General features: G+C 40.7%; 1 protein-coding gene across 2 annotated transcripts; it reads right to left on the reverse strand.

The window, feature by feature from the left end:
- Window positions 1-240: 240 nt before the first annotated feature.
- Window positions 241-25,384, reverse strand: DYRK2 (dual specificity tyrosine phosphorylation regulated kinase 2). 2 transcript variants are annotated; one of them, XM_039342692.1, is made up of 3 exons: window positions 24,845-25,384; window positions 23,880-24,028; window positions 241-1,957 (listed from the first exon to the last, which is right to left on the reverse strand). In XM_039342692.1, the coding sequence occupies exons 1-3, from the start codon at window positions 24,924-24,926 to the stop codon at window positions 362-364; spliced, it is 1,827 nt and encodes a 608-aa protein (XP_039198626.1). In that variant the 5' UTR covers window positions 24,927-25,384; the 3' UTR covers window positions 241-361. The 2 variants fall into 2 exon arrangements, with proteins under 2 accessions (XP_039198626.1, XP_039198627.1); XM_039342693.1 differs by lacking the exon at window positions 23,880-24,028.
- Between the last annotated feature and the right edge of the window lie 2,322 nt (window positions 25,385-27,706).

A 27,706-nucleotide genomic window follows, 5' to 3' on the forward strand; every position in this document is an offset into this window, starting at 1 on the left:
ATGAGGAAAAGGAATTTACTCTTTCTTTCCTCACCTAGCTAAAAATGTCAAGCTTAGATAGTAACCAGTGGCCTGCCACTGACACATCGTTGTGCCATACTAATTCCATAAGGCTAATTGTTGTTTACAAGAGAAACATTTCATTAAAAAAAGCGTAAAAACTTAAAGCATTGTCCCCATGTTGTTTTTATAAAATCAAAACCATGCTTAACACATTTAAAGTAATCAATGAAAAATATAAATGTTTAAAGGTATTTATCAAATAAAAATAGAAATATGAACTTCTTCATGTGAATAAGGCTCAGTCACATAACTGTGCACTATCTTTCTTTCTTCAAATCAGCATTGTATTATTCAAACCTCAGCTCACAAGCTTTGGCAACACTGTTCTCTGCTGAATATTCCCATTGGCATCCGTCATCTGTGCCAAATTAGTCCTCAGTTTTGAAGCTGAGTTTGAAGTTGGAGGTAACTTGGAAATGGATGTGATAGCACCAGTGCTTTCTGTTATTCTCTTTGCTGATGGCTTCTCCCCAGTTGGCGGCTTTGGCAAACGTCTCCTGAGCCAGGGATGCCGTAAAGCCTGACTGGGTGTCATACGCAGCATTGGATCCCACTCTAAACATTGTTTCAAGAAGTCAAGGAAGAGCGGATCATCACATCCTTTCAATGCATTCCCCCATTCTCTGCTCTCTGGGGGACCACGCAATTTGCCCCGCCTGGAGCGGCCACCGTTAAGCACAACAGAACCATCTGACAAGGTAGTAATGGAACAATATCGGGGGTAACCCTTGGAGCTCACAAAATTTTTTGCTCTTTTTGATGAATCCAGTAGTTTCTGGGAAGGCATGCCCAAGAGTTCTATCATACAAGCCAGCTGATCTCCTTCATCTTCTCCTGGTAAGAGAGGGTATCCTGTTAAGAGTTCAGCAAGAATGCAGCCCAGGCTCCACATGTCTATTGGCATCCCATATCGAGCACCAAGGATGACTTCAGGAGCACGGTAAAAACGCGACTGGATATATGTATAGACGCGCTGGTGCTCGTAACAGCTAGAGCCAAAATCAATCACTTTAATACCACTCCTACCCTGTTGTTTTAACAGAATGTTTTCTGGTTTAAGGTCACAGTGAATTATTCTGTTTTTGTGCAAAGCATCCAAGCACTGCAAAATGGAGTGGGCAAATTTACGAACCAAAAGCAGGCTAAAGCCCTGAAATTTATTTTTCTTAATGAGCTCATAAAGGTTCATGCTCAGCAACTCAAATGTCATACATATATGGTTGCGGAATGTGAAGTTCTCCAGCATGTGTATAACATTCATGTTATTATCTTTGTCCTGTTTTTTAAGGTGCTCCAGAATTTTAATCTCTTCTGCAGCTTGGCGGTGAAAACGCTTCTCATTTCTCACCATCTTCAGAGCAATATGTTGATTCATCTTGTGATCATATGCCTTTACCACTTGTCCAAAACTTCCTTTTCCTATAACTTTAAGAACTTCATATCTGTATGCTATATGATCATGGGGTATTTGCACATAAGATCCCTGGTCATCATCATATCCACAGTTGTTTGGACCACTAATGACACCTTGCCTTTTCTTTGCATTTGGACCCAAGAAATATATTTCAGGGTAACTGAAGATCTCATGATGCTCAAAGGCTGTTAGCTTGTGCACGTATTGCTTCGTTGCTTGCTCAGGAGTCATGAGAGTAGCTTTTGTCTTTCCTGGTCCTTCAGTAGATTTCACGGAGTTGGAGCTCCCCTGACGCCTATGACAGCTCTCGAGCTGTCTATCTTGTACCACTGGCAGCCCTGATTTTGCTACTGTTGCAAGCCCATTTGGTTGTGTGGATAGAACTGTCCTTTTGTTGCTATTATCTTCAAAGAGCTGTTGGACCTGCCCATGACTGGTAACATGTAGATGCTCATTCATGGTGTGCTTATTTCCACCAACCTAAAATACAAAGCATGATTTTCTAGTTAAAAAACTGCAGGCTGATAATAGTTTCCCAAATTCTATGAAAAAATAAGATTAAATGAGTTCAGGATTTATATGACTTACATATCCTTCTCTTTCCTAAACTGTACATTGAGACCATTAATGATCCAGATCACCAGTGGAATTCTTCTGCTAGAGGAAGACAACTCTGTGTGACCACTCAAAAGCATGTCTAGGGTCACAGAACATTCCAAAACAGTAATGGGTATTACTTTTGGAAGAATTGTCTGCATCACTTTATACTGAAATTTTCTTAGGAATTTCAAATAGTTCCCAATCTTTTTCATATTAATAAATTATAAATCTAGATGCAATCCAGTATATTTCAAATATCTTATGCACTGGCTTGGTCTCCCATGGTCCTTTTCTCATACTTGGCTATGTAATATCACATTATTAGTAATTCATTGGAAAATTTAACATTAACATTTTTTGCTTCAGTAAAAATAATCCAAAATAACTCTAATTATGAATTCTACAGAACTATTAAATAAAAATATAGTTTTAACAATGAATAGTGAACTCAATTTTCTTTTCAAGTCATTACTGAATATGCTAATTCATAAATCTATTTGTCCATTAATTAATCCAGATAGAGATAGATGATAAGACAGTTTAAAACACTTGTTCACAAAATGCATTCTGTATTTATAACCACCTTTCAGCTAAAAGAAATTTCATACTTAAATTTGCGTTTTAGTGCATTTTGGTGCTGTTTTAAGTATGAAAACTGCATCATAACATTCACTGAAACAAGAAATTAGAAAAATCACTGTGCACATTTTAGTTCAGAAGTTTCAAATCAGGTTAGTTTACATCAGAAATAACAGCATTCTGGCATACTCCTCCCCCAAGTGGCTGCTGAATGGTAAGGAAATTTTTCTCTATTGCTGACAATCTCTTGATTTTGCTGCCAAAGCTGCATCTTTGGCAGCATTGTTCCCTGGATATGAATGGGAAGACTTAGGAATGACCCAAGATGATTTTTGGATGGCAGTGGACCCCCCCCCCAGGAAGAGGAATCTTGAAACTGTAGTTCCTGTGGATGCAGCCATAAAGTCACCAGTCACTTATCCATCTTTTCTTCAGCAAATCATTCTCGTAAGCAAATCTGGGTTAAGTATACTTTTTGAAGTTTTTGTTTGATTCTGCTTTTTATCGTTAAAAGTTAACTGGTTGCATGCTGATTTATTTTAACCACCTGCTGGATTTTATTTGTGGTTTTTTATTGTTATCTTTATCCTTTGATTTATTTGGTTACACTGAATGACTCGTCTCCATAAGGAAATCACATGGTGTTTATGGGTAATGAAGATGCTTGGACCTGATTTATATTTATATTGGACTTTCACTACAGGAATTTTGCATTTTATTAACTTGCAAAAAGTTTTGAGATTTTTTTTTTAAGTCTTGGCTCAAAATTTCCAAAAATATCCTCCCTGTTTTTCTATTTATATTTTCACTCTGAGTAATATTACTTCAATTTTTTATGTTCTCTGTCTCTGAAGACTCCTCTTATCTTTCTCTGCTAATTTCCATGAGAGCAACAACATATCAGATTACAGACAAGGAAAGCTGGCTGGAATTTGAAAAAAGATTGGTAACATACAAATTCAAATTGAAAATTTCTTTAAAAAGTTTGACAATTTAATAATGGTTGAAAAAAATATCAGTTGCAAGTAACTGTAGATGAAGCAGATTCACAAAAGGATTTGATCTGAAAATGGTAGATTCGGAGAAGACTGAAAAGATATGGATTTTACAGACTTAGAACTGAGTGGATTGCACATGCCTTCCCAAAATTCAGGCCTATAAACTTTGAGAACCGATTTATTTTTTTAACCAAACAATTGTTAAGAGAAGATATTAAGAAACAAAACTGATACTTTAGCCAGGACAAATTAGTGTTAATTGTTGGGTTGATTTGGGATAGATAAGAAGCAGTGGTAAATTTTCTATGAGTTGAACATAGTAATAGTTTGTTAACAGAGGTTTTGAAATTTTACTCTTGCCTTTTTTTGTTGCTCTATCTGTTAACTATTTTTCATTAATATGGTAGATAGATGACAGGTTAATAATTTGCAAATAGAAGTTTAAAAATTTGGGGGGCCTGTTTAGCAGGGGTGGGAAACTCCTATTGTTGCAATATACTTATCAGTATTCAACTAGGGAGGATGTGTTTGTGTTTTTTTTATAATGCATCTTTTTTGTTTAATGTCTTATCTGTTTTGTTTTTAGTTTTTTAATTTTTTTTATTTTCTCTCTTTTGGAGTTGTGTATTTTAACTTTTCTTGAATAGAATAAAAATTACATGGATAAAAAAAATAACAGTATTCTAATTCCTTAACCTTTCTTTTTTAAAACATCTACTTCTTTATATTATAGATGTCCATTTTTGCCACAATTCAATATTTCTTGCCATTTCTGAACTATTAATCTGATTTTCCTCAATTTAACTCTCCCAGAACCACAACTTTATTTTGTCAAGCTGACTGGGAATTTGCAGAATAATTCTTAAGACGAAAATCCTAATCTATAAAAATCAGATGGCTTATAATGCCTTCCCCTATAATACGTTAAAAAAAATCAAGGTGGTACCCTTGCATTGCTATTACAATCATATTATAGCATCCATATATATAGCATCCAGTAAATAATATAAGTTTGTAATTTTTTCAAATAATTCCCTATTTCTTCCCACTAAAGTTTTCCAAAAGCAGCATAACACCTGAAATCTTAGAAATTAAAAAGATAATGTTATGCTGACATTATTTTATAAGGACAAAATGGGAACTAGCTTCCAATGTGCTCAGACTGCCATATGAAACATAGAATCACATATTATGTGATGAATATCCCACCATCCCTATGAGCCTTGGCTGATGACTAACATAGGTATATCTTGTGCATTATATACAGCTGAGTTTATAAATTACCTGTAATCCCCTTATACCAGGACTCTCTTCTATGCCAAACTGTACCTCTATTACAGACATGTCAAACACAAGGCCTGGGGGCTGGATGCGGCCCATGAAGTGGTTTGATGTGGCCCACGAAGCCATCCTGGAAACAGTGAGGGAATGGCCCCCTCTGCCTTGGCCCTGGCTGGCTGGGAGCCAAAGTACAATTTTGTGGTGGCCATCTATGCTGAAATGCATTCAGTCTTAGCTCCAAAAGGCCGTCTGGAAACAGCGAGGAACCAGGAGAACCTTGAGCAGCAGCCTTGAGTAAGTGGGGCTGGGCTTGGTGCCGCGGTGCTCAAGGGCCAGGCTGGGCATTTGACCTCTGCTGCCCGCACCACCATTCAGCCCCCCCGCATGGCCTGAGAGGAACAGTGAGGCTCCTCCAGTGGACCATGCCTTGGCACTTGCCCTGGTCCCACCCCCTTCGGCCAGAGTCCCTCAGATCTGTCCCACTCCTGCCCAGGCCCCCATAGGCACCCTTGTCGCGAACGATGTAGAGCTGGCCACGCCCACCTAGTAGGCCACACCCACTTCATCCACGCCCACCCAGTAGGCCGCATCCACCCTGGCCACACCCACCCGGCCCCTGAGGGCAACCACAATGCTGATGTGTCCCTCAATGAAATTGAGTTTGACACCCCTGCTCTATTATTACAAATATTAAGAGATACTAACTGCTGTTTTTGGAATTTCTGTTATGAATGTTTCACCTGCTAGTAAGAACATCAGTTCTACTAGAAGCTGCAGGAAGTGAAGGCTTGGCTGGTGCAGCTCTCATTCATAGGCAAAGTTCAATGTCACTATATATGGTTTTGGCAGCGGTTTACTCTCCAAGCTTGTTTCAATATAGTTTTGTTACCAAACTAGGTAACATCACCAGCAGCATTCCTTGTCCTATTCTCCTTAGCTTATAAATGTCTTGTGTGCCAGTCTGGTCAGTTGGTCATGCAATTTGTTGTTTGTCTGGAGATATATTTAAATCCTGAGCAGCTAATTGGTTCTCTTGCCGATTGGTAGTTCGAATGGTCTCGTTTCTTACATATTCATAAGCTGGATCTAGATCAATATGCTTGTTAATTACTCCTTTGATAGAATAGCAGGCCTCAATAAATTCATGTATGTGGTGGGTGCTGGCATGCTCAATGATTTATGTTCCTTCCCAATCAAATTGGTGTAGTTCAGGGGTCTGCAACCTTAAACACTCAAAGAGCCACTTGACAGTTTCCCAGAGAAAAGAAAACACTGGGAGCCTTTTGCATATGTGGGGGGGGGGAACTTGATTGAAGAGTTTAATTAAAAAGAAACAGAGGCTGCTGTGCATGAATTCTCACTCTCTTTCCTCTCCCTCTCTCTCTTCTCTCCTCTTTCCTCTCCCCCCTTTCTCTCTCCCTCTCTCTCCCTTTTTCTTTTTCTCTCTCCCTCTTTTTTCGCTCCCTCTTTTTCTCCCTTTCCTCTCCCTTTCTCCCTCTTTTTCTTTCTCCCTTTTTCTCTTTTTTTCTGTCCCTCTTTCTCCCCCTTTCCTCTCCCCGCTCTCCCCTCTTTCCTCTCTCCCCTTTCTCTCTCCCTCTCTCCTCTTTCTCTCTCTCTCTCCCTCTCTCTCTCCTCTCCCTCTCTCTCTTTCTCTCTCCCCCCTCTCCCTCCTTCTCTCCGATCTTCAGCTCATCTAGCAAGCTGGCCTCAAGCTGTTCTTCAACAGGCTGGCTCTCTCCTGCCCTTCCTGCTGAGATGCAGCCAAGGCAGGAGCCCCACCCAATAAGCTTGTCAGCTCGTCGGAGAACATGGTGAGGCCACTCTCTTTTTTTTATACACACACACAGACACACATACAGAGAGAGAGAGAGAGAGAGAGAGAGAGAGAGAGAGAGAGAAAGGGGGGAGAGGAAAGGGAAAGAGAGAGAGAGAGAGAGAGGGAGAGGGAGAGAGAGAGAAGGGAAGTGCAAATGCCTCTCTCTGTCTCTGTCTCTCTCTGCAAATGGCAGAGGAGGCTGGGAACTGCAGGGGAAGGCTCAAAGAGCCACATGCAGCTCCGGAGCTGCAGGTTGCCGACCTGTGGTGTAGTTTATTATCACCTTGGTTTGATATCAGGGATTTTGGTCATGCCATTTAGTTGATGTTCATGAACCCTTGTTTTCAACTGCCTTCCTGTTTGTCCCACATAGAATTGGTTACAATTGTTGTAATTGATTTTGCTGTTGTCTTCCTTCTGTATCTTGTCTTTGACTTTAGATAGCTCTTTTCTGATTGTAAATGTGGGTTTGTGAGCTATCGTTATTCCTAGGGGTTGCAGTATTCTGGCAGCCATTTCGGATATTCCTTTGCTGTATGGCAGAACTTGTTTTTGTGTTGTGGTTGGCTGTGTATTTTGAATTTAAATTCAAATATAGAATTTAAATATAGCTCCAAATGAACAACCAATGCACAACCAACTGACCACACTGGCACACAAGATATTTATAAGCTGAGGAGAATAGGACAAGAAAATCCTGCTGATGATGTTACCTAGTTTGGTAACAAAACATTCAGAAACTATATTGAAACATGCTCAGAGAACAAAACCACTGCCAAAATTTAAATTCCAAGATACATTTTTTTTCTATTATTTCACTATATATGGTGTTTGAAACAATCAGGGGATGGAAGTAGTGAAAAATGCAGCATATCAGTCTGCTACCCATTAAGGAAGCAGATTAATTTCAATAAACTAAATTTCCCTAAAGGTATATTTTATTATGATTTCCAATACTGTCTGGAATAATTTCTGTATTTACCAAGGATTAACAACTCTCAGTTAGAAAGATTTTTTAAAAATGCTGATTAAATGTTTGTCAACATTTATTACTGCAATTGTGGATAGAGAAGAATTCTCTCTCTAAGTAGGTCAAAGACTGAGAAAACAATATGCTTCCCATTCCATTCTCAACCAAAACTTGCAGGACAAAAAACTTTGTGGGGCTGTAATCAGTATCTTCTCTTTATTTAATAAAAATGCATAAACAGTCTAGGAAAACAATGTTTACCAATCTTAAATATAAAAGTGATCTTATACATGGCAGCATCACTTCGTTTTCAATTTGCTCCTAAATTTTCACAGTTGCATGTGACCACAAGGATTGTGTAGCACAGCAACTACTTGCACTAATGAAAGACTACAGACTAGTGAGTTTATGGCCTGCTAGGAAACTAATTCATCTGGCTCTAAGTCACTGTTGAATCCCTACTTATCATGCCAGACCAAGAAAGGGCTGGATCATAGTAAACACACAGCAATCACTGCAATTATTTTCAAATTAACCAGTACACAATTCTTCTAAGCTAAATATTCAAGTGTATTCTTAAAATGAAGTTCATCATTGTGAGAGCATTGGCTATAAAACAGTTTACATGTTTAATGTAAACATGTATAATGTAAACATTATATAATTTATTTGCACTGATTAACCTTTAGTAAGTTCTCACTATTCTTTTATTATATAACCTAGATCAGGGCTTTTCAACCTTTTCACCCATTGTACCACTTTTAGGATATGGCAACATCCGAGTACCAGTCGCCTAGCAAGGTGTCAAAAACTTGATGACCCCCCCCAAAAGAAGAAAGTGATAAAGTACAGGTAGTCCTCGACTTACAACAGTTCACTTAGTGACTGTTCAAAGTTACAATGGCACTGAAAAAGTGCTCCCCAAGCCATAGCTGAGCAAGACACCTGCCTGCCCACCTGGTGCCGCTCTTCCTCCTGTCCGAGGTTTTCATTGTTGTGAGCATTTCTGTTGAGGATTGGCAGCGGGCGTGGTGTGTGGGAGTGTTTGGTTTTTATTCCCCCCATCTGCTGCGTGGTTACAGCAGGTTTTGGTCATTTCACATGACCCTGGGTCACTGTGACCATCATAAATATGAATCAGTTGCCAAGCATCGAAATGCAAATCACAAGACCCTGGAGATGCTGCAACATTCCAGTTGATCGGTGCGTCTTCTGGGCTCAGCAGAAGCACCAGGATCAGCGCCAAGCTCCAGCTGGAGCCTGGCGCTGATCCTGGTGTTTCCACTGAGCCCTGACAGCCCCAAAGAAGCGCCGATCAGCTGGAAAGTGGCACTGATCTTGGCGCTTCCGCTAACCCGACAGCCCTGCAGCTCCAGCCATATCTTGCTCAGGCTTGTGCAGTGCTGCCACCAGTTCAGCTCATTCCCCTCCCCTGCTACCAATTTTCTAAAATGGTCGCGTACCACCTGCCAGGTGCCAATGTACCACAGGTGGTACCCATACCACTGGTTGAAAAGCCCTGACCTAGATCTGTTAACAAAATATATTGATTTTATTGCCAGTCCAGTGACATTAGCTGTTATTAAGATCATAAAATTACTGTTTACTTCAATCGAGCACTGCCTTATAACAGTCATGGAAGACATATTGCCAGCTCAGAAATAGGATTCCTAAGTATCACTTAGGAACATATATATAGTAATATAATGTGCTTTTCTTTTTTCTCTCATTTGCACATATAATTTCTTCCTTCGCAACAGTGTTGCAAAAGATTAATAATTTATCTTTCCCAATTTATTCTTGCCATCTCCTGCCCTGATGTAATCTTAAACCAGAGCCTGGCTCACATACTTGTCCCATGGTGATAAAAAATTTTTGTAGAGTAAGAAATACAGTGGGGTATAAATGACACAGCCAAGAGAAAGTCTGGAAACTAAGCAATCTCTTAAGTAAAATTTGTTGATGCTTAGCAGGAATGAAAATGAGAAATCTGTAGCTTTCCAGAGGTGGCTGTTCAGGAGTAACCATGCTGGCTGGGGATGAATATCAGCATATCTGAAATCTGAAAGGGCATAGGCTCCATATTCTTAATACATAGAATACCTGTTGGAGAGATATCTACCTCTTTAATCATCTACCATAGATGCCTCAGTAAATATAGAACATGAAGAGTGAGCAGGGTCACTCTCTGCTGATTTGTTTGATTAGTGTGCATTAATGCACAAGTCTGGGCCTATATATGTAAGCTTTCATAGGAACCCTACTGAAACTATTCCATTATGCAAAAAGTGCTGAAACTGAACTGGTTAAACTATAAGATGCAGCATCAGCTCACTGTGTTATGATGCCTCTAGTATCTTTCCCAATGTTCAGAGCCAAACTAACAACCACCTTTCCTCCACGAGCAAGGCATATGAAGCAGCATAATTAAAAGGAAAGATGATCAACTGGCAAAGGGGTACAGAGAGAAGAACCCAGATTTTTAAGAGGTACATTATCAATAAGGGAGAGGAAAAGCAACAAGATAGAAAAAGAGTTTTGGGGATAAACCAGAGAAACCATGTTATGAAGCTAAAGTAAAACTAAAGTAAAATTGTGAACATGGTGTAGCATACATCCGTGATGAAGTTGCAATGGAAATACACTACACAGAGCACCACTGTCCCTGGGAGAGGGCATAAGGAGCCATGGCCGTTTTCTAAGAATCTTCTAAAACTCTAGTCTAGTTTGATGGTTTACTGATTATTTTAAAGCATGGATAAGTAACTTGCCCCCCCCCCCAGATGTTTCCAGAATAAAAGTCCCAGTGCTCAGTGATGAGGGGAATTGTAGTCTAACAATGTCTTGAAGGCCCAAAATTTCCCACTCTTACTCAACTTTGTATTTAAATGCCTACTTTGAACAATAATTTAGAAATAAACTTATATTCTCACCTTTTATTAATTCAACCAGGTAACATTATCAATACAAGTAAGCATGCAGTTTACTTCCTGTTTAGATACAATAGCTTGCCCTGCCAGTGTTGGTGGGCATGTGGTTTTCTTCTTGGTAAGTAAGTCCTTTGTAGAGTATTGTGTTCTGCTTAATTGTTTGTCTAGTGTAGGCATCCTCAACCCCTGGGCCATGATTCACTACCGGACCGTGGTCTATATGGAAGTAGACTGTGTGAATGGCTGGCCAGTGTGCACGCACGTGCAAGCAGCTCAACTTGCGTGAGTGGCGAACTGGCGCAGGTGCACAGCTCAACTTTTGCAAATTGACCTGCTTAGGAATAAATTACGTACGAGCTGACCTCAAAGTTATGACTGTTGCACCACCACCATGGTCACATGATCACAATATGGGCACGTGGCAACAGGCTCATATTTACAATGCTTGCAGCATTTTGCAGATATCCACAGGGATAAGGTATATCGTTCAACAGTAAGAATCAGATGAGGTCAGTACCTAAAACAGGTCAATCCAATTCCTGTTTTCTTACTTTCACTCCCTTTTATATCTGTTCTTAGTGCCCTGTCCTCTCTTTCATTCTCTTCCCCCTACAGTTTGCCAGGAAAAGTTAAATTACTTTTACAATTTGTTTTTAGTTGAGCTAAGGGCTGCTGTATGACAGTTCACCATGACTCTGCATTGACTACTAAGATAGGAAATCAATCCATGTATTTCCACCGGACTTTTATAGTGTTTTCCTCCAAATTTAATTTTCAAAAGAAAACTATTTATAGTAGTACATTGAAATGTCTAACTGCTTGCAACCTACTTAAGTAAGCATCCAAAGTATAGATGACATTACTACATGAGGTTTTCCAATGAAAATGCACGCTATCATCAGAAATCATAAGATGACATAACAAATCCATATTACTTCATACTATCATTTTTGTATGACCATAAATGCAGAGTTATTAAAAGAGATTCATTCAGATACGATAATAAATTAAGCTTGTATTGCTGGTGTAGAACAACTGCCCAGTTTAATTTTTGTTTATTTTTTTTCCCTCTTGCTCCCAACCGCCAAATGACTGTGTGCAGCAATCTATTTTAAAAAATTGCATGGCAAAGAATCCCTTATTAGATAATTGGCTCATGCCTTTGTAATTACAGAATAATCTGGAGAAAAACAATAGTAAAATTCTTGAAAAGACCTCTACAGCATTTATTTCTCTCTCTCTTTCCAAGATTGTTCAAAGTAGCTACAGGTAGTCCTTGACTTACAACCACAACTGAGCCCAACATTTATGTTGCTAAGCGAGACATTTCTTAAATGAATTTTGCCCCATTTTACAACTTTTCTTGCCATAGTTGTGAAATGAAGTGTTGCAGTTGTTAGTAACACAATTGTTAAATGAACCTGGCTTCCCCATTGACTTTGCTTGTCAGAAGGTCACAAAAGTTGATCACATGATCCCAGCACACTACAATTGTCATAACTATGAATCAATTGCCAAGCATTGAATTTTGATCCCATGACTATGGGGATGCTGTAATGGTCTTCAGTGTGAAAAATGATCATAAGTCACTTTTTTCACTGCCGTTGTAACTTTGAATGGTCACTAAATGAACTGTTGTTTAAGTCGAGGACTACCTGAACTTGCAGCTATGCCGCTTTCATGTAGCAGTGTCTATAAGATTATGAATGAAACATGTTTCACTGCAGTTTATGTATCTATGTATCTGTGAGCAGCGATTTCTTTGTCTGACTCATGGAAATAATGCTCAAAAATAAGAACAAAAAAATATTTTATTTCTTCTGTTTTTCTTTGTCCTGTCTGAAATGCTTTACTGATCATTTAAATAAGAGCATTCAAGTCTTCTCAAAGCCCAGTGGTAACTAGATGTGTTTGACTACAACCTTCATTTATGTGTAGCTAACACAATCTTGGATGGAGATGATCTGAATTATAGTCCAGTATGCCCAAGATGGTGCAGGTGGGTGTATTCAACATTGATTTTTTGTTTCATACTCCCCCTCCTCTTTTAAAAAAAGTAGTATAATTAATTGTAATTTCTTTGTATGTTGTACTCTGATCAGAAGAGTCTATTTTCTGATAAATCTAAGTGCAAAGCATGGAAAATGTAGACAGGTTCCTGTCATTTGTATTGCTAATTTGCTGTTGATGCTCTTTCCAAATAACACTAAAACGAATGTGTGCAATTCAGACTTATTCATCACAAATATTTTATTACTTAGGCTATGAATGCTTTACGTTAGAAGGAGAAAAGATGGTTCCAAGTGTGCATAGCACCTATGGAAAACTCAGTCTTTTCCTGGGATTTCATTGTAGCTGCAAAGAGTAGCCTCATAAGCACAGGGAAAAGTCCAGGTGCTTTACTGAGTTACATGTGCAACTTGGAAGCTTCTTTTTCCATTCAACTCAAAAGCATTGCACAGACCCATCTGTTAGCCAGTTACATGCAAAAAATGCAAATCACCCATCTCTATCCAAATGTCACAATGATCTAGAAATTACAACCAATTATATAGAAGAACCAACAAGTTCATTCTGTCAAATTTAGGCAATAATTTTCTCTTCAAATGTATTTATGTTGAAAGGTGCTGGTTCATCTAGACTACAGTGGGGCAAAAAAAGTATTTAGTCAGCCACCAATTGTGCAAGTTCTCCCACTTAAAAAGATGAGAGAGGCCTGTAATTATCATCATAGGTAGACCTCACTATGAGAGACACAATGAGAAAACAAATCCAGACAATCACATCGTCTGATTTGGAAAGAATTTATTTGCAAATTATGGTGGAAAATAAATATTTGGTCAATATCAAAAGTTCATCTCAATACTTTGTTATATATCCTTTGTTGGCAATGACAGAGGTCAAATGTTTTCTGTAAGTCTTCACAAGGTTGGCACACACTTGTTGCTGGTATGTTGGCCCATTCCTCCATGCAGATCTCCTCTAGAGCAGTGATGTTCTGGGGCTGTCGCTGGGCAACACGGACTTTCAACTCCCTCCAAAGGTTTTCTATGAGGTTGAGATCTGGAGAATGGCTAGGCCACTCCAGGACCTTGAAATGCTTCTTACGAAGCCACTCCTTCATTGCCCGGGCGGTGTGTTTGGGATCATTGTCATGCTGAAAGACCCAGCCACGTTTCATCTTCAATGCCCTTGCTGATGGAAGGAGGTTTGCACTCAAAATCTCACGATACATGGCCCCATTCATTCTTTCCTGTACACGGATCAGTCGTCCTGGTCCCTTTGCAGAGAAACAGCCCCAAAGCATGATGTTGCCACCCCCATGCTTCACAGTAGGTATGGTGTTCTTTGGATGCAACTTAGTATTCTCTCTCCTCCAAACACGAGTTGTGTTTCTACCAAACAGTTCTACTTTGGTTTCATCTGACCATAGGACATTCTCCCAATCCTCTTCTGGATCATCCAAATGCTCTCTAGCAAACTTCAGACGGGCCCGGACATGTACTGGCTTAAGCAGGGGGACACGTCTGGCACTGCAGGATCTGAGTCCCTGGCAGCGTAGTGTGTTACTGATGGTTGCCTTTGTTACGTTGGTCCCAGCTCTCTGCAGGTCATTCACTAGGTCCACCCGTGTGGTTCTGGGATTTTTGCTCACTGTTCTTGTGATCATGTTGACCCCACGGGGTGAGATCTTGCGTGGAGCCCCAGATCGAGGGAGATTATCAGTGGTCTTGTATGTCTTCCATTTTCTAATTATTGCTCCCACAGTTGATTTCTTCACACCAAGCTGCTTGCCTATTGCAGATTCAGTCTTCCCAGCCTGGTGCAGGTCTACAATTTTGTTTCTGGTGTCCTTCCACAGCTCTTTGGTCTTCACCATAGTGGAGTTTGGAGTGTGACTGTTTGAGGTTATGGACAGGTGTCTTTTATACTGATAACAAGTTCAAACGGGTGCCATTAATACAGGTTATGAGTGGAGGACAGAGGAGCCTCTTAAAGAAGAAGTTACAGGTCTGTGAGAGCCAGAAATCTTACTTGTTTGTAGGTGACCAAATACTTATTTTTCACCATAATTTGCAAATAAATTCTTTCCAAATCAGACAATGTGATTGTCTGGATTTGTTTTCTCATTTTGTCTCTCATAGTTGAGGTCTACCTATGATGACAATTACAGGCCTCTCTCATCTTTTTAAGTGGGAAAACTTGCACAATGGTGGCTGACTAAATACTTTTTTGCCCCACTGTATATCACATGTTGGTCCCACTGGAATGACAAATGTACTCACTGATTTCAGAATGACCAAAATATGACTGTTACTTGGATCAAATATGTTGTCCTTTCTTGAATGTGCACAATGGGCCATAAAGAAAACTATCAGAAAAATATTAATCCAATAAAATTGTGTTGCTTCCTAGAATGAATAACATCACATAAACACATTAGATTAAGGCTAAAGAAATTCAGGTTTAAATTCCCACTCAGCCATGAAGCTCATTGAGTGGCCTTGGGGCAGTTAATAGTTCTTATCCTAACCAACCTTATAGAGCTATTGTGATAACAATAGGGGCACCATGTGTGCCACCTGGGAGGAAACACACAATATAAATGATGATGATGATTAATATGGATTGGATGCAAATTTAGGCAGTTGCAGTAAGGCAATGAAGGTGAACTTCCTTGTCCCCCCCCCCTTCCAATAGCCAGTCCAGCGTGATGCACCATCAAAAGTTATCCTTGGGTCAATTCTGGAGAATCTCCTACATCACTCTACTCCTTTTCTGATTCATCACGGTTCCCCAAACCCTATGTACCATTTTCAGGGATGGAAGGGAAGGGCATGGGAGGGAGAAGGCAAGTAAGTCCTTTCTACCAGCCTTTTCGCCATACATCCAAGTTTGGATTCAACAAGATCTGTAATAAATATCACCACTGGTAAGTGGTTTAAATGAATGTGCACTAAGTGATGTTAAGTAACTTAATTCACATATTGTGTATCCCATATTTAGTGTCCTTTTGCCTTTTTATCTTGAATATAGTAAACCATTAGCTATGACTCAGAATTATGTGCATTTACTCAATGTGTTAAGATTGAAACAAATTGTGGCTTAGCATAATATGTAAACTCAGCTGTGGCTTGATATACTTTGTAACAGTTTCAAGTGACTGTGGGTTAGCAGAGGCCAGCAGATCCCAACCTTTTCTATACCTCACTCCCCTAGAACGCTTCTGATATATTCTCGCATATCCCTTACAAAAGTTCAAAATAATGGCAACGAATTATGCATATACACTATAATTTTGAAAACCCAAGTTTTCGCACCCCCTGGAATATTTTCTTGCATCCCCAAGGGGTGCAAGCACCCCCAGTTGGGAACCCCTGGCATAAGCGAACCAATCACTGTGATTTGTAAAGCATAGTACAGGTAGTCTCAACTTACAACCATCACTGAGCCAAAATTTAAGTTGCTAAGTGAGTTTTAAATCATTTTATGACTTTTTTTTGCCACATTTGTTAAGTGAATCACTGCAGTTGTTAAATTAGTAACAAGTTAAGTGAATCTGGTTTCCCCAGATTTTTCTTGTCAGAAGGCTGCAAAAGCTGATCACATGACCCTGAGACACTGCAACATGAGTCAGTTGTCAAGCATCTGAACGTAAATCATGTGAACATGGGGATGCTCAATAGTCGTAAGTGTGAAAATTGGTCATAAGTCACTTTTTTCAGTGCCATTGTGATTTCAAACTGTCACTAAGTGAACTGAGGTAAGTCAAAGACTACCTGTATACGGTTCAGTGATTTGTATGCACTCAGGAAGCTATGATTTATTCAGTTAACAAGGGTAAAATAAACAATGGTAGAAGGTGGTGCTTGTATTTAAACAATGCAAGGTTCTTTTTCTTTTCATAGTTTTCTTAGTCATAGTTAGACTTTTTACCATATATAAAGGAGTTTTTTTTAAAAAAAAAAACTAATCAGTAATAATTGGATTTTAAAAATTAATCATTCCTTTTAAAATAAAATTAAAAATAGAATTTATTATAATAGGGCAATAAACTGTAACATGAGCAACAAAATTAATATAACTGAATTTTATATTATACAAAGAAAAATACTAAACACATTTCTGTTGTCTACAAGAGTAAGCAAAACTTTTTTGCATGAAGGGGTCCATGCCAGAACAGCTGTTTTGGGGTGGTTTGATCAAGAATTGAAAGTGCATGTTTCCATGTACAGACCATATTGGAACTGCATGAGGAGCAAGGAAAATGCCTATGACATGGGTGGCTTTGGAAGGAAGAAATGAGGGAAGGGACAGCACTGGGAAGACTGAGAGTGGGGGCAGAGGGATGTATCGGACTGGGATATTAGCAATGGAAAATGAGAAAGAAAATGTTGGGAAGTAGAGTGGCAGGCAGCCCAACAGGATAGGCTGTGCTGGGACACTGGCAGCAATAGAGGGATGAAAAGAAAGATGCTGGGAAGATCGGGAAAAGGTGACTAGGTGAGGGGAGGGAAAGAAGATCCTGGGAATATTGGAGGCATATAGAGCAATAGAACAGTTCAGGAAAAGCAGAAAGAGTAGTGAAGGAGGGGGAGGAAGGGAAAGAAAGAAGACAATGAAAAAATACCATAATAGATAGTAGGCTATACCATTCTGGGAGCGCTGAGGGGAAGGGAGGACATTTACCAGCCTTGCCCTATTTGCCTACCTAACTTGGAACCAAAGCTTTCAGCACTTGGGGAACCGGGGTGCCCCGTCAAACAATTTGTCAGAACCCCTGGAATCCACTGGTTGGTTCCAGGTCAAGTCTAAAGTATTTATCCATGTTCAGTCTCTACAGACTAAATGAGGAGCAGGTAATCAAGTTAACTTTTTTATGCAACAGGAAAAAAACCCTATGGGACAGAGAGGAATAAAATAACTTCAGTGGTTAGGCTAGTAAATTAGGTTAGGGTAGTAAATTATTTTCAATAAATAAATAAATGATTTATCATCATGTCTTGTTCTCCCTTCAGAGATGGGTAACTAGATACAACCCACTAAGGCCTACTGGAAACAGTGTCACAAAATATTGAATGGGGTAGGAAAAAATGGGAAGGAAAAGAATGGAGAATCCCTGAAAAGAATATTGTTGATGCAAAGAGGAAAACTAAATAGGAATAAAATGGTGTCAAAATTCTATTTAGTATATAATCCATTCAACCAAATGATAATAATATTAGGACAATTTATTATCTTTGATATTCTTGTGTACTTCCACTTTATACCTTCTAACTGCTAGTTTCATAGTTTTCTCCGTTCTCAGATTATGAATGTAACTGCTAGTCAAATGAAAAACATTCACATTGTTTTCCATGGAAAAATATTATGTGGCTGATTTCCACTACACTCTGCCTCTAAAAATTTCTAGGCAATTGTTATAGCTTAATTATGTGCATATTCACTTGGAAATAAATCCCACATTGAACAATGGATAGTCTGAATAAATGAACATGGGATTGCAGCTTTAATCCTAAACAGCACTGCTTACATCTTCGCATTTATAGAAAAAGAAAGATTATTACAATTGCTATCCAGGATTAAAATCTGTTCTGTGTTTCCAAGAGGGCATAACACCTCAAGGATATTATAATAAATGTAAATAATCTAAATCCAGAAGTTTTAGATTGTGTTTTTAGGTTGCATAGAAGTGTGATTTAATTGCAATCTGTTGTATTTATGTTATTATAGTAACAGGAAATTTATATATTCTATTTCATAAATATTTCTTGATAGGAAAACGGTTGTTACCTGCATATATTTTAAAATAAATTAATCTTTGTTGTTTTGAATCATGTTTTAAATAAAATTAAAACATGATCAGGCAACGACAAAAACTTCTTATTCAGCACAAGCATATTGTAAATGATTTAAAGATGATGAGACTGTTATGTACAGGGCTTTTTTTCTCATAGAATGCCCAGAATGGAGTTCTGGAACCTTTTTTGTATGGAACCTTGTAGGGTAGGCAAGACAGGTTGTATGACATGTGTGAGTTCTGGCATCTTTTTTTTTTTTTTTTAGAAAAAAAGCACTGGTTATGTACTTAGACATAATAATGTTAAGTCTTATTGTGATTGCATTGGCTTGGGCTGATGTAAAAATCCATTCTCTATAGTTTGTAAAACAGGATTTTTTTCTTTTTACATTCAGGTCATGATAAATAGCAACAAGGGAATCTATGACTTAAAGCTACAAGTGACCAAGCATTAATATGGGACTTACGAAACACTTCATTATAGTCTTGGGTACCAAACTCCCATCAGCCATATAGTACAATGATCAGAGGTACTGGTAGTTATGGATGTTATTATTATTATTGAAATAATAACTTACTTCTTGAATCTTGGGACTCTAGCTTACACAAAGTCTCTCTCTCTCTCTCTCTCTCTCTCTCTCTCTCTCTCTCTCTCCCTCCCTCCCTCCCTCCCTCCCTATCTCTTCCCCCTCCCTTTGCCAATTTTCTTCCCCCTCCCTTTGCCAATTTTCTTGGCAAAATTTCAGAACCACTTCCTGCTTCCTACAGCTGAGAAAAAAATGATTGGCCCAAAGTTACCCACCTGGTTTATACCTAAAGCAGGACTAGAACTCACAGTCTCCTGGTTTCTAGATTGATGCCTTATACTAGTGATGGTGAACCTTTTAGAGACCAAGTGCCCCAAAACTGGCCCCACCTCTGCTCCACACCCTGCCCTGCCCCTACCCCGCCCCACCCTGCCTGTCCGCAGGGCCACTCACCACCTCCAGGGCCTGCCACAGATCGCCCAGGCAGCCCAGCAGCACCATGGCGGCCATGCCCTCTGCCCACGCCCTGCAGCATCAACTGTGTGCGTTGGGGCATGAGGGCAGAGTCTTGTCTACGCTGCCTGGCTGCCATGTCCTTGGCTATGCTGTTCGGGGCGACTGTCCTCCAGGGAGGCTGCTGGTGAGGAGGGGGTCGCGGGCAGAGGCAAGGCTGAGGCAACGGCATGTGTACCCACACAGAGAGGGCTCCGAGTGCCACCTCTGGCACCCATGCCATAGGTTCGCCACCACTGCCTTATACCAAACAGATTTTCTTATATAAGGCCTACCACAGTGATGGCGAACCTTTTAGAGACCAAGTGCCCAAACTGCAACCCAAAACCCACTTATTTATCGCCAGGTGCCAGGTGGGCATGGCTCACTAGATAGACGTGGCTGTGGTGGGCATGGCAGATTGGGTGGGTGTGGCCAAGGTGGGCATGATCACCTCAATGTTGCTTGTGGGAAGGGATGCCTGTGGGGGCTGGGCAGGGTTGGGGGAGATCCAGGGGGTCTCTGGCAGGTGGGGCGGTGGGCAGGAGGCTCATCCTGCGGGGTGAGACGAGGCAAGACGAGGCAGGGTGGGGGTGCCATTGTCACAGGGCAAGATGAGCAGGGGCCAGGGCGGTTGCTGCCTGACGCCATCAGCCCCTGCACACAGAGGCCAGCGAGCGCATGGGTGCTGGAATGGATCCAGCCATATGGGACCTTGGCAAGTTAGCGGGTGGCTGGTTGAAGAGGGATGGTTGCCATCTCCAGGGATGGTGCGTGTGCCCACAGAGAGGGCTCTGAGTGCCGCCTCTGGCATGCGTGCCATAGGTTCGCCACCACTGGCCTATCATATTTTCTTTTATAATCTGGATCTGTTGCAGTTTTGTTACTGAGAGCTATGTAGAGTTTGTTGATTGTGGATTTGGCAGCTTATCTCTATTCCATGCCCCACCTTCAACTTAAACATCTGCCTCAACCGATGAGAGTAGCACAAAATGTCCTCACACCAAAGCAATAGGTCAGATATTCTATGTTAATCACCATTACATAGCTGTCTTTTTCAGCAGTTGGGCCTTATGGTGTGATATTAGAGTAAGTCCATGTGTGTAATTTTTTCCGAAGTGGCTTAAGTGTTTTTCAATTTAGTACATTGATGAAGAGATAAAAGAAAAAAAATCCTCAGGATTGAGGGAAAGGCATTCAACAAAGAATGCCTTTACATAACTTTTTTCATAAACATCACTGAGAACAATGAGCATAAAACAATAAAACTGTCCAAAAGGAAAATAGGTACTGTAGTATTCACAAGTAGCAGAGAGAATATAGGGGAAATCATTACTTGAGTATAGCAAGTACTTTAAATGCAGGACAACCTAAGGATTTTGTGTTGGAGCAGCTACTGAAATCCTGAAGCAAATCAATGTCCACAGGTCTGGGCTAGATGGATCAGTGATCAGACTCAGTTTCAGACAACCTATGTAAACAAATAGATGCAGAATGTCGTCTTTGTGTGATTGAACCAAAAGCAGTGGAGAAGAAAGAGATAATGATGCACCCCACTGGTTTTGATCTTAATAAAGATTTGATTTAATTTTAATGATCATTTTAATTGACTCCTAGCTATCAGTGACCAAACATAGGATTCTGCCCATTGGATCAAGATAAGTAGGGAAAAAGAGCTGAATTAGAAGTGAATGCCATGAAGAAATAGAAGAGTCTGAAACTTGATGAACTACTCAGTGAAGTTAAGTTGAAGTTACACTGTAATGGAGATGGTAAGGTCTGGAAAGAAGCTGTGTAGCCAGAGTTCACTACATTTGTAACTGCCATCAATACATCTGCTTAGTAGCACAAACTGCCATAAATAGAAAACACAATCCAGCCCTTATTATATGGTACATACACTTCCACACACATGCTCTCTTGAGCATCTGAGAAATTTTCCATTGTGTTTTTAAACTCTCAAAGAGTCTTATATTATGAAACAAAGAAGCACTTACCCCACTAAAGAGACAAAACTCACTAAGTTACTTTTATATAAGGGGAAGTCTGTGTTTCATAGTATATTTCCTTGTGATATCAATCTTTCCAAATTTGCATATCTAGGACAAAGATTATATATCAACTTGGTCAGATTATTATGTAAAATGAGCTAGACATATTGAAAAGAGGTAAGAACAGCTGAGAAAGATTCTCACAGAAAATTTCGATAATAGGATCCTGAGACAATTAAGAAAACTTGGGAAAATCAAGAGCAAATTCGCGTTAAAATGTTATTCTTTTTGAATTAAAATTATCCATATCTACCTGATTTGGCGTATAACTAGCTATGCACTGGTTTTAACCTTTTCACTGGATTTATGCAATAGATATCTAACTTGTTCATGTACATTTTAAAATTTTTTGTTAGATTGATATCCTGTTTTTTGTTCAGGAACTTATGGTAGTATATATAGGTTTTCGCCTTCTATTTTTTTTCCCCTGCAATACCACATAGGGTGTGTTTTAAACCAATCGAGGATGGTTTTGAACAAAGTCTCCCCCATTTCCAGTCCAACAACACATTGCTTGTTATACACTTATACATTTACATCTACTTATGCATACATGGTAGCACATCTAATGAGACAGCATTTCTTAATTAACTCTAGCTACCTCATGACATAAGTACAACTCCTATTGAATATGTTGGTAGTAACATTATTAGATTCTAAAGCTGATAACAAATACCACAGGAGTATTTGAAATCAGTGCAGTGATAAATATAGGAATCCATATTGCTTTTCTCTTTTATTGTAACCACCTCTTAATACATGAAAGTTTTACTAGATTAACGCCATATTGATTTTTAGGATATACAAAGCATATAAGCTAATAAAAAGAGAATCCCTGACGAGGCAGATTGTCTGCCTTCTTCCCACAGCAACAACCAGTTTTCCATGCATATTGGGGAAAAGGAGCCTTTCAGATAAAGGGAAATGCCATTTGTAAATAAATGTGATTCCTAAAATTTTATGGTATTTTAGGAGTAATGATTTTAATGGCAATTAAGCATTTGTAACGGTCTTCCAATTCTGTCCAGTTAGATCTATAAGGATCTATAAGGTCCAGTTGGATCTATAAACATTCCCAAAAAGAAAATGTTATTTGAATGTATAGGATTCTTTCATATAAACTGCAAATTATGTTCTTTTTCAGTTCAAAGCTAATGTTAAATAATGTTCACCAAGCTAGCTATATATTCAAGTCTATTTTTCTTCAATGCCCTAAATAGAACATCATGCCTGGGTAGCTCAGTCTCTAGTAGTAGAATGGCAATGAATGGAAATGAGAAACCACAGCCCTTTAAATAATATCAAGGGATATCTGTTATCAAGTTAAATTGTAAGGGTCACTCAGCTCCCCATTAAATGCCCTTCCACTTGTACCCCTGGAAACTGGCCATTCTTCTGAGTTACTCTGATAACAGTAACACTTAATTTTTCACTTTGGGGAAAAAGCACCCTTAATCACAAAATGAAGTGCTTTTTAAAGTCATTTCTTTTAAAATAAGAAAGAACTAACCACACAACAGACTGAACAGAAATGCTAAGAAGCTTATTATTAAAGAAAAAAATGGGTGGTATATATCTTTCTCAATCTTATGTGAGATCATACATACATGCATACATACATACACAGCCAGAGGACCCATGATATACACACATACACACTATGGGTTTTCATTAGTTACAAGGACCTGTTGTCCAGGCATACTGGTAGCATCGTTTTGTTTCATTTCCACAGAGCCCAAATTGCATTAGCCTTCCAATATCAATAATCAAGAGACCTATTTCTCATTTGAGAAGCATGAATAGCAGTTCCTACAAATGACCCTCCCCATTTTTCCAAGGAGGAAGGCAGGGAATCCTTTATTTACATCCTCATACAGCAGCACGGAACTACAATAATTGCATTTCATCCACTTCCATCATTTAATTTGAACATTAATTTCATGGGAGAAAATTCCTAATTGGCTCTAAAAGTTGCCTTTCCTTCTCCTTAGCCCAAATACCTGCTGAAACCATACCGGGAACAAGACCAGGACCTGTTGAGACATGCCAGGGATAATTAAGAGGGCTCCTCCATAGCCAGCCTGTTTGGCCTTCCCTCACTCATTCACAGATCCTACTCAGTCAGGCTGGCTGACAGCCTAACTGTACCAAGCACATTTATTGCTATTAATACCAGGGAGAGGAGGAGCAATTGGGGTGGGGTGGCAAAGGCAGAGGGACGGAAGGGGAATTAAGGGGCCGGAACAGGATTTTGAGCCGAGGAGGGCGGAGCAGCAGAAATGGAGGGGGTTAAGAGGCGATCCACTTCTCCTCAAGCCATACGCTTCTCCAGCCCCCCTCCCTTGATCCAGTCTCACCGTGTGGGCTGCGCTGCTGGGCTTCAGCGGCGGCAAAGCGATCGGGGACGGCAGTCCGGTCCCAGCGCCCGTCCGGGAAGTCCCTCCAGCCCCGATCCCCGGGGAAGACTGGAACGGGTGGCTACTTTCTCCTCCTCCTCCCCTGCTCCCTGCGGAGGGAGGCAAAAAGAAACCCACTGAAAATGACGGGGGACCGAGCAGGGTCCGGATCGAAGACAAGGGGCAGAGGAAATGGAAAGGGGGCGCCGAAGTTGTCCCTTCCCCAGCGCCCCTCCTCTTGTTCCTCCGGCTGCCATCGCAACATTGCCTGAGGGATCCGCGGGAGTTGATCCTAAACTAGGCATCGGAGCGAGGCGGGGGGACGGACACCAAGTGTGTCAATGAAAGCGGAATACGTCGCTCATTAAGCCAGCTAAACCTCCTATCCATGCTTAACACACACACACACACACACACACACACACACACACACACACACACACCAGCATTTAGGAGTCCGAGGCGAATCCAGTCTGACTGCAAATGGAGTTTTGCAGTCCTCATCCGATCTAGCCTGCCCGCTGCCTCTTACGAAGGAGCGCAGGAACTCGGCTCCGCTCCCCCAGCCACGACTCCCCTCCTGGTAGAACAATTTTTAAACAAAACCAGTGCAAGAAGCGCTTCTCTCTGGCACGTTTACCTAAACTTGCCTGTTCTCACACCGAAAACCTTGCCATTCATTAGAAGCTCAAGGAGCCCCTCCGGGAGAATTTAAAATGGGGTTTAAAAGTGAGGCCGCTCAAGGCTGCACGCTTTGGCAATAAGGGCTTCAACCGGGGGGGGGGGCGATTTATCTTTCACCCAGACACGCGCGCTCTCTCTCGCGCGCGCGCGCCCCTTCGGACTCTGCCGCTCCTGGCCTGGGGAATGGGAGGGGACCGAGGGATCCCGGGGAGAAAGGACGGCTGCGGCTAGCTGTTACTTACCGGCTGGGCAAGCAGCAGCCGAGGCGGCCCCACCGGCACTAGCACCAGCGACACTGGCAGACGGTTTCCTGGTGGTTAACATGGCCGCTGGCGGGGAGGGAAAGGGGAATACATTTCAAGGCTGCCGTGACTTCTCCAGATCGTCGCCGCTCTGTGGTTCAGCCTCCGCGATCGGCGGTCCTCACCGTCTTCCCGAAGGCAGCCGTCGTCCAGAAAATAGCAGCTATACCGGGCAGCCGCACGTCCCTCCGCGGCATCCGTCGCCGCCGAGCCCGGGCCCGCCGGGCAGCAGATATCTTCGATCGCAGCCCCCGCCTCTTCCTTGTCTTCCTTCTCCAGCGGTTCCAAAGACGGCGGCAGCAGCAGGAGCGCTGCCGCCGCCCCCCGCCCGAAACACATCACCTCGCCAGTTTCCAGGATCCCCGGACCCTCATATTAAACAACAGTGCTGAAGGAAAACACCCCCACCCCCTCCCCACACTTCTTTCTTTCCTCCCCTCGGAGAGACGGATATAGAGACTGCCGGCCTCCTCCCACCCCCTCCAAGCTCTCCTTTTGCCTCTCTTCCCACGCAGTCGCGCAAGCCCCTTTCAGACGCCTCTGCGCGCCCACGACACTTTCGCTTTCAAAAAAAACGGGCTTGAGGCTCAGCCAAAGCCAGTCTCCACCCCACTGCGCAGTCGCCCGGCAGCCTGTCTGGGCCCTCCTCCTTCCCACCGAGGACTGCAGCTGCTCTCCGCTTGGATGAGGAGCAGGAGTGACTATCCCCTCCTCATCCTCTGAAAAGCGGGAGGGGAGCATGGAAAAGAGAAGGAGCGCTAGCACTGCAACGGCGACGTTTGGTGATCTTTCCACCACTAGCCCTCCCAGACGGAGGAGTTCAGATGGCCAGCTCCCTTCTCATGTTTAATGCACAAGCACAGGCTATCCTCACCTAGAACCAATATGTCGGGAATTTCAGTCTTTTCTATCTCTAGTCTTGTTTTATGGCCTTAAGTGCAAATAGATCCTTGTCACCTGCCATGTACTCTATTGGTGGGACATAACAATTTCCACCCCACCCAACTTCTCTCAGAATTTTCCTCCACCCTGGCATTCTTGCACATGTTAGTTTCCCTTTTTTAGAGAGAGACCCAGGAAAAGAAAAGAATAGGAAAGCAATGAAAGATGATATAGATGACATTAAGAGGGGGAGGAAAGGAAGAAAGAAATGGAACGACAGGACGACTGTTGCCATAAACCCTATTGGGCCATTGTATTTAAGAAGCATGGGAGTTATAGCTGAAGACATCTGGAAAATATTAAGCGAACAATCCCCATTTAAGGAGAAGCAAAATTGAAAGTGCTTTAACTGAAAACTAAGAAACGAGGAGAATGCATTTGAAAGACAATGTGTTTTGTATTGCAGTTTTTCAGTGATTAATTCTTAGGAAAGAATGGAACAAAATCACTAATATCACTACTGTATGTCCTTAATGTTCCTTTTTTAAACAAAACGGCTGCGATAATGATAAAAACAAACGTCTTTTGGTGCTGATGGACTCTGTGGTTAAAACAAGCTCCTCCTCCTTAGAAGGCAAGGAGCAAAATATTCCTTTTGACTTGTGGCTTTGACTTGCTTACTGCAGATATTTGTGTACACGGAAATATATATTTCTTTCGGTGCAGAGCAGAGCTCAGAGCAGAAAAAGATCAGACTGATGAAACTGGTAAACAGCTGGCAGGGGAAGGAAGAGAACATTAGAATTTAGTTAGATGTTTTTAATGAGAGGTTTTTTTCTCTTTTGTTGAAGAAGAATAAAACATATATGTTTTATTTCTATAGCAAAATCCAATTTCTCCAGTACAGAAATAAATGTGCAGACCGTGATCATTTATGCTACCAAGCATGGAGGAAATGTGTGTATGTGTTAAACCAACTGATAAGGGGCTGTGGGAGGAGTAGTCAATGCCAGAATTCCAGTATCAGAGGGTAACAAACGTGTGCTGAATTAACTTCTCAGATGAGAAAAACAGCTGTCTTATCCAGAAGTGTAAGGTATGAGGCTAATACATGAATAGGATTCTCAAAGAAACCAGAAATTCCAATTTTATCTTTTCATTAATGAAGTTTGATCACTATATAATTTGTCAAAATATGTAAGAAAAGTCCTACTATGTATAAAAAACAGCTCTCACTGAACTTAAAAGAAAATATGCTTTCAGAATTTCTTTCAAAAGGAAAAATAAAATCTTGTGGTTCTTGCATTTACTCAGTTGGACAAAAAATGTACATGAATATTCTGATTTTAATTATACAATGCACAATGGCCTGCAGATTCCCTAGCTTCCCCCAGTGCAGCTAAATCCCAGGCTGAGAAAAGTGTTGTGAGGAAAGGTCTTCACCTGGGCATTCTCAGCCTGGGAGAAATAGGGGCAGCCAGGGAGCTCTCAGTATGATTTTATTTTTATTTAAAATTTCTATTTTAAGAATATAATATAATAGGAAATAACAACACGAGCTTTCAGTAATGACCCAGATTAAAAATATCATGAAGACAAAGCTGAAAGAAAAGAAATAGAAAACTCTCTTTGCAAAATAACACTTTTGGGAAATGAGATTTTGAGATCGGTTTTGGCACAGCATTAACTGAAACTGTTCTAAAGGGTTGGGTTTTTTTTTTTCCAATTTACACAGCTATTGGTTGAAAAAAATCCAGAGATCTGGAACAAAACATTTCAAAGTCTAAGATATTTCAAGCTTTTAATGTCTTCTTAAATATATAAGTTTGATAATAATTAGACATTCATTAATAGTATCAGAGTTAACCCATAGTAAGATGGGTGGCTAATAAATTTTACAAATCAACAAACAAATAGTTG

The sequence above is a fragment of the Crotalus tigris genome, unplaced genomic scaffold, assembly GCF_016545835.1.
Source record: "Crotalus tigris isolate CLP2741 ecotype Arizona unplaced genomic scaffold, ASM1654583v1 scf7180000017801.1383879, whole genome shotgun sequence".
NCBI lineage: Eukaryota > Metazoa > Chordata > Lepidosauria > Squamata > Viperidae > Crotalus > Crotalus tigris.

What these genes read in the sequence shown, in the direction of transcription:
- DYRK2 (XM_039342692.1), bottom strand. Translation starts at nt 24,926, where the DNA reads ATGTTAACCACCAGGAAACCGTCTGCCAGTGTCGCTGGTGCTAGTGCC. An exon ending in GGCTGCTGCTTGCCCAGCCG is followed by an intron (nt 24,029 to 24,844) that starts GTAAGTAACAGC and finishes CTCCCTCCGCAG; the next exon opens with GGAGCAGGGGAGGAGGAGGA. An exon ending in CCAGCAGCGCAGCCCACACG is followed by an intron (nt 1,958 to 23,879) that starts GTGAGACTGGAT and finishes TTTGTATTTTAG; the next exon opens with GTTGGTGGAAATAAGCACAC.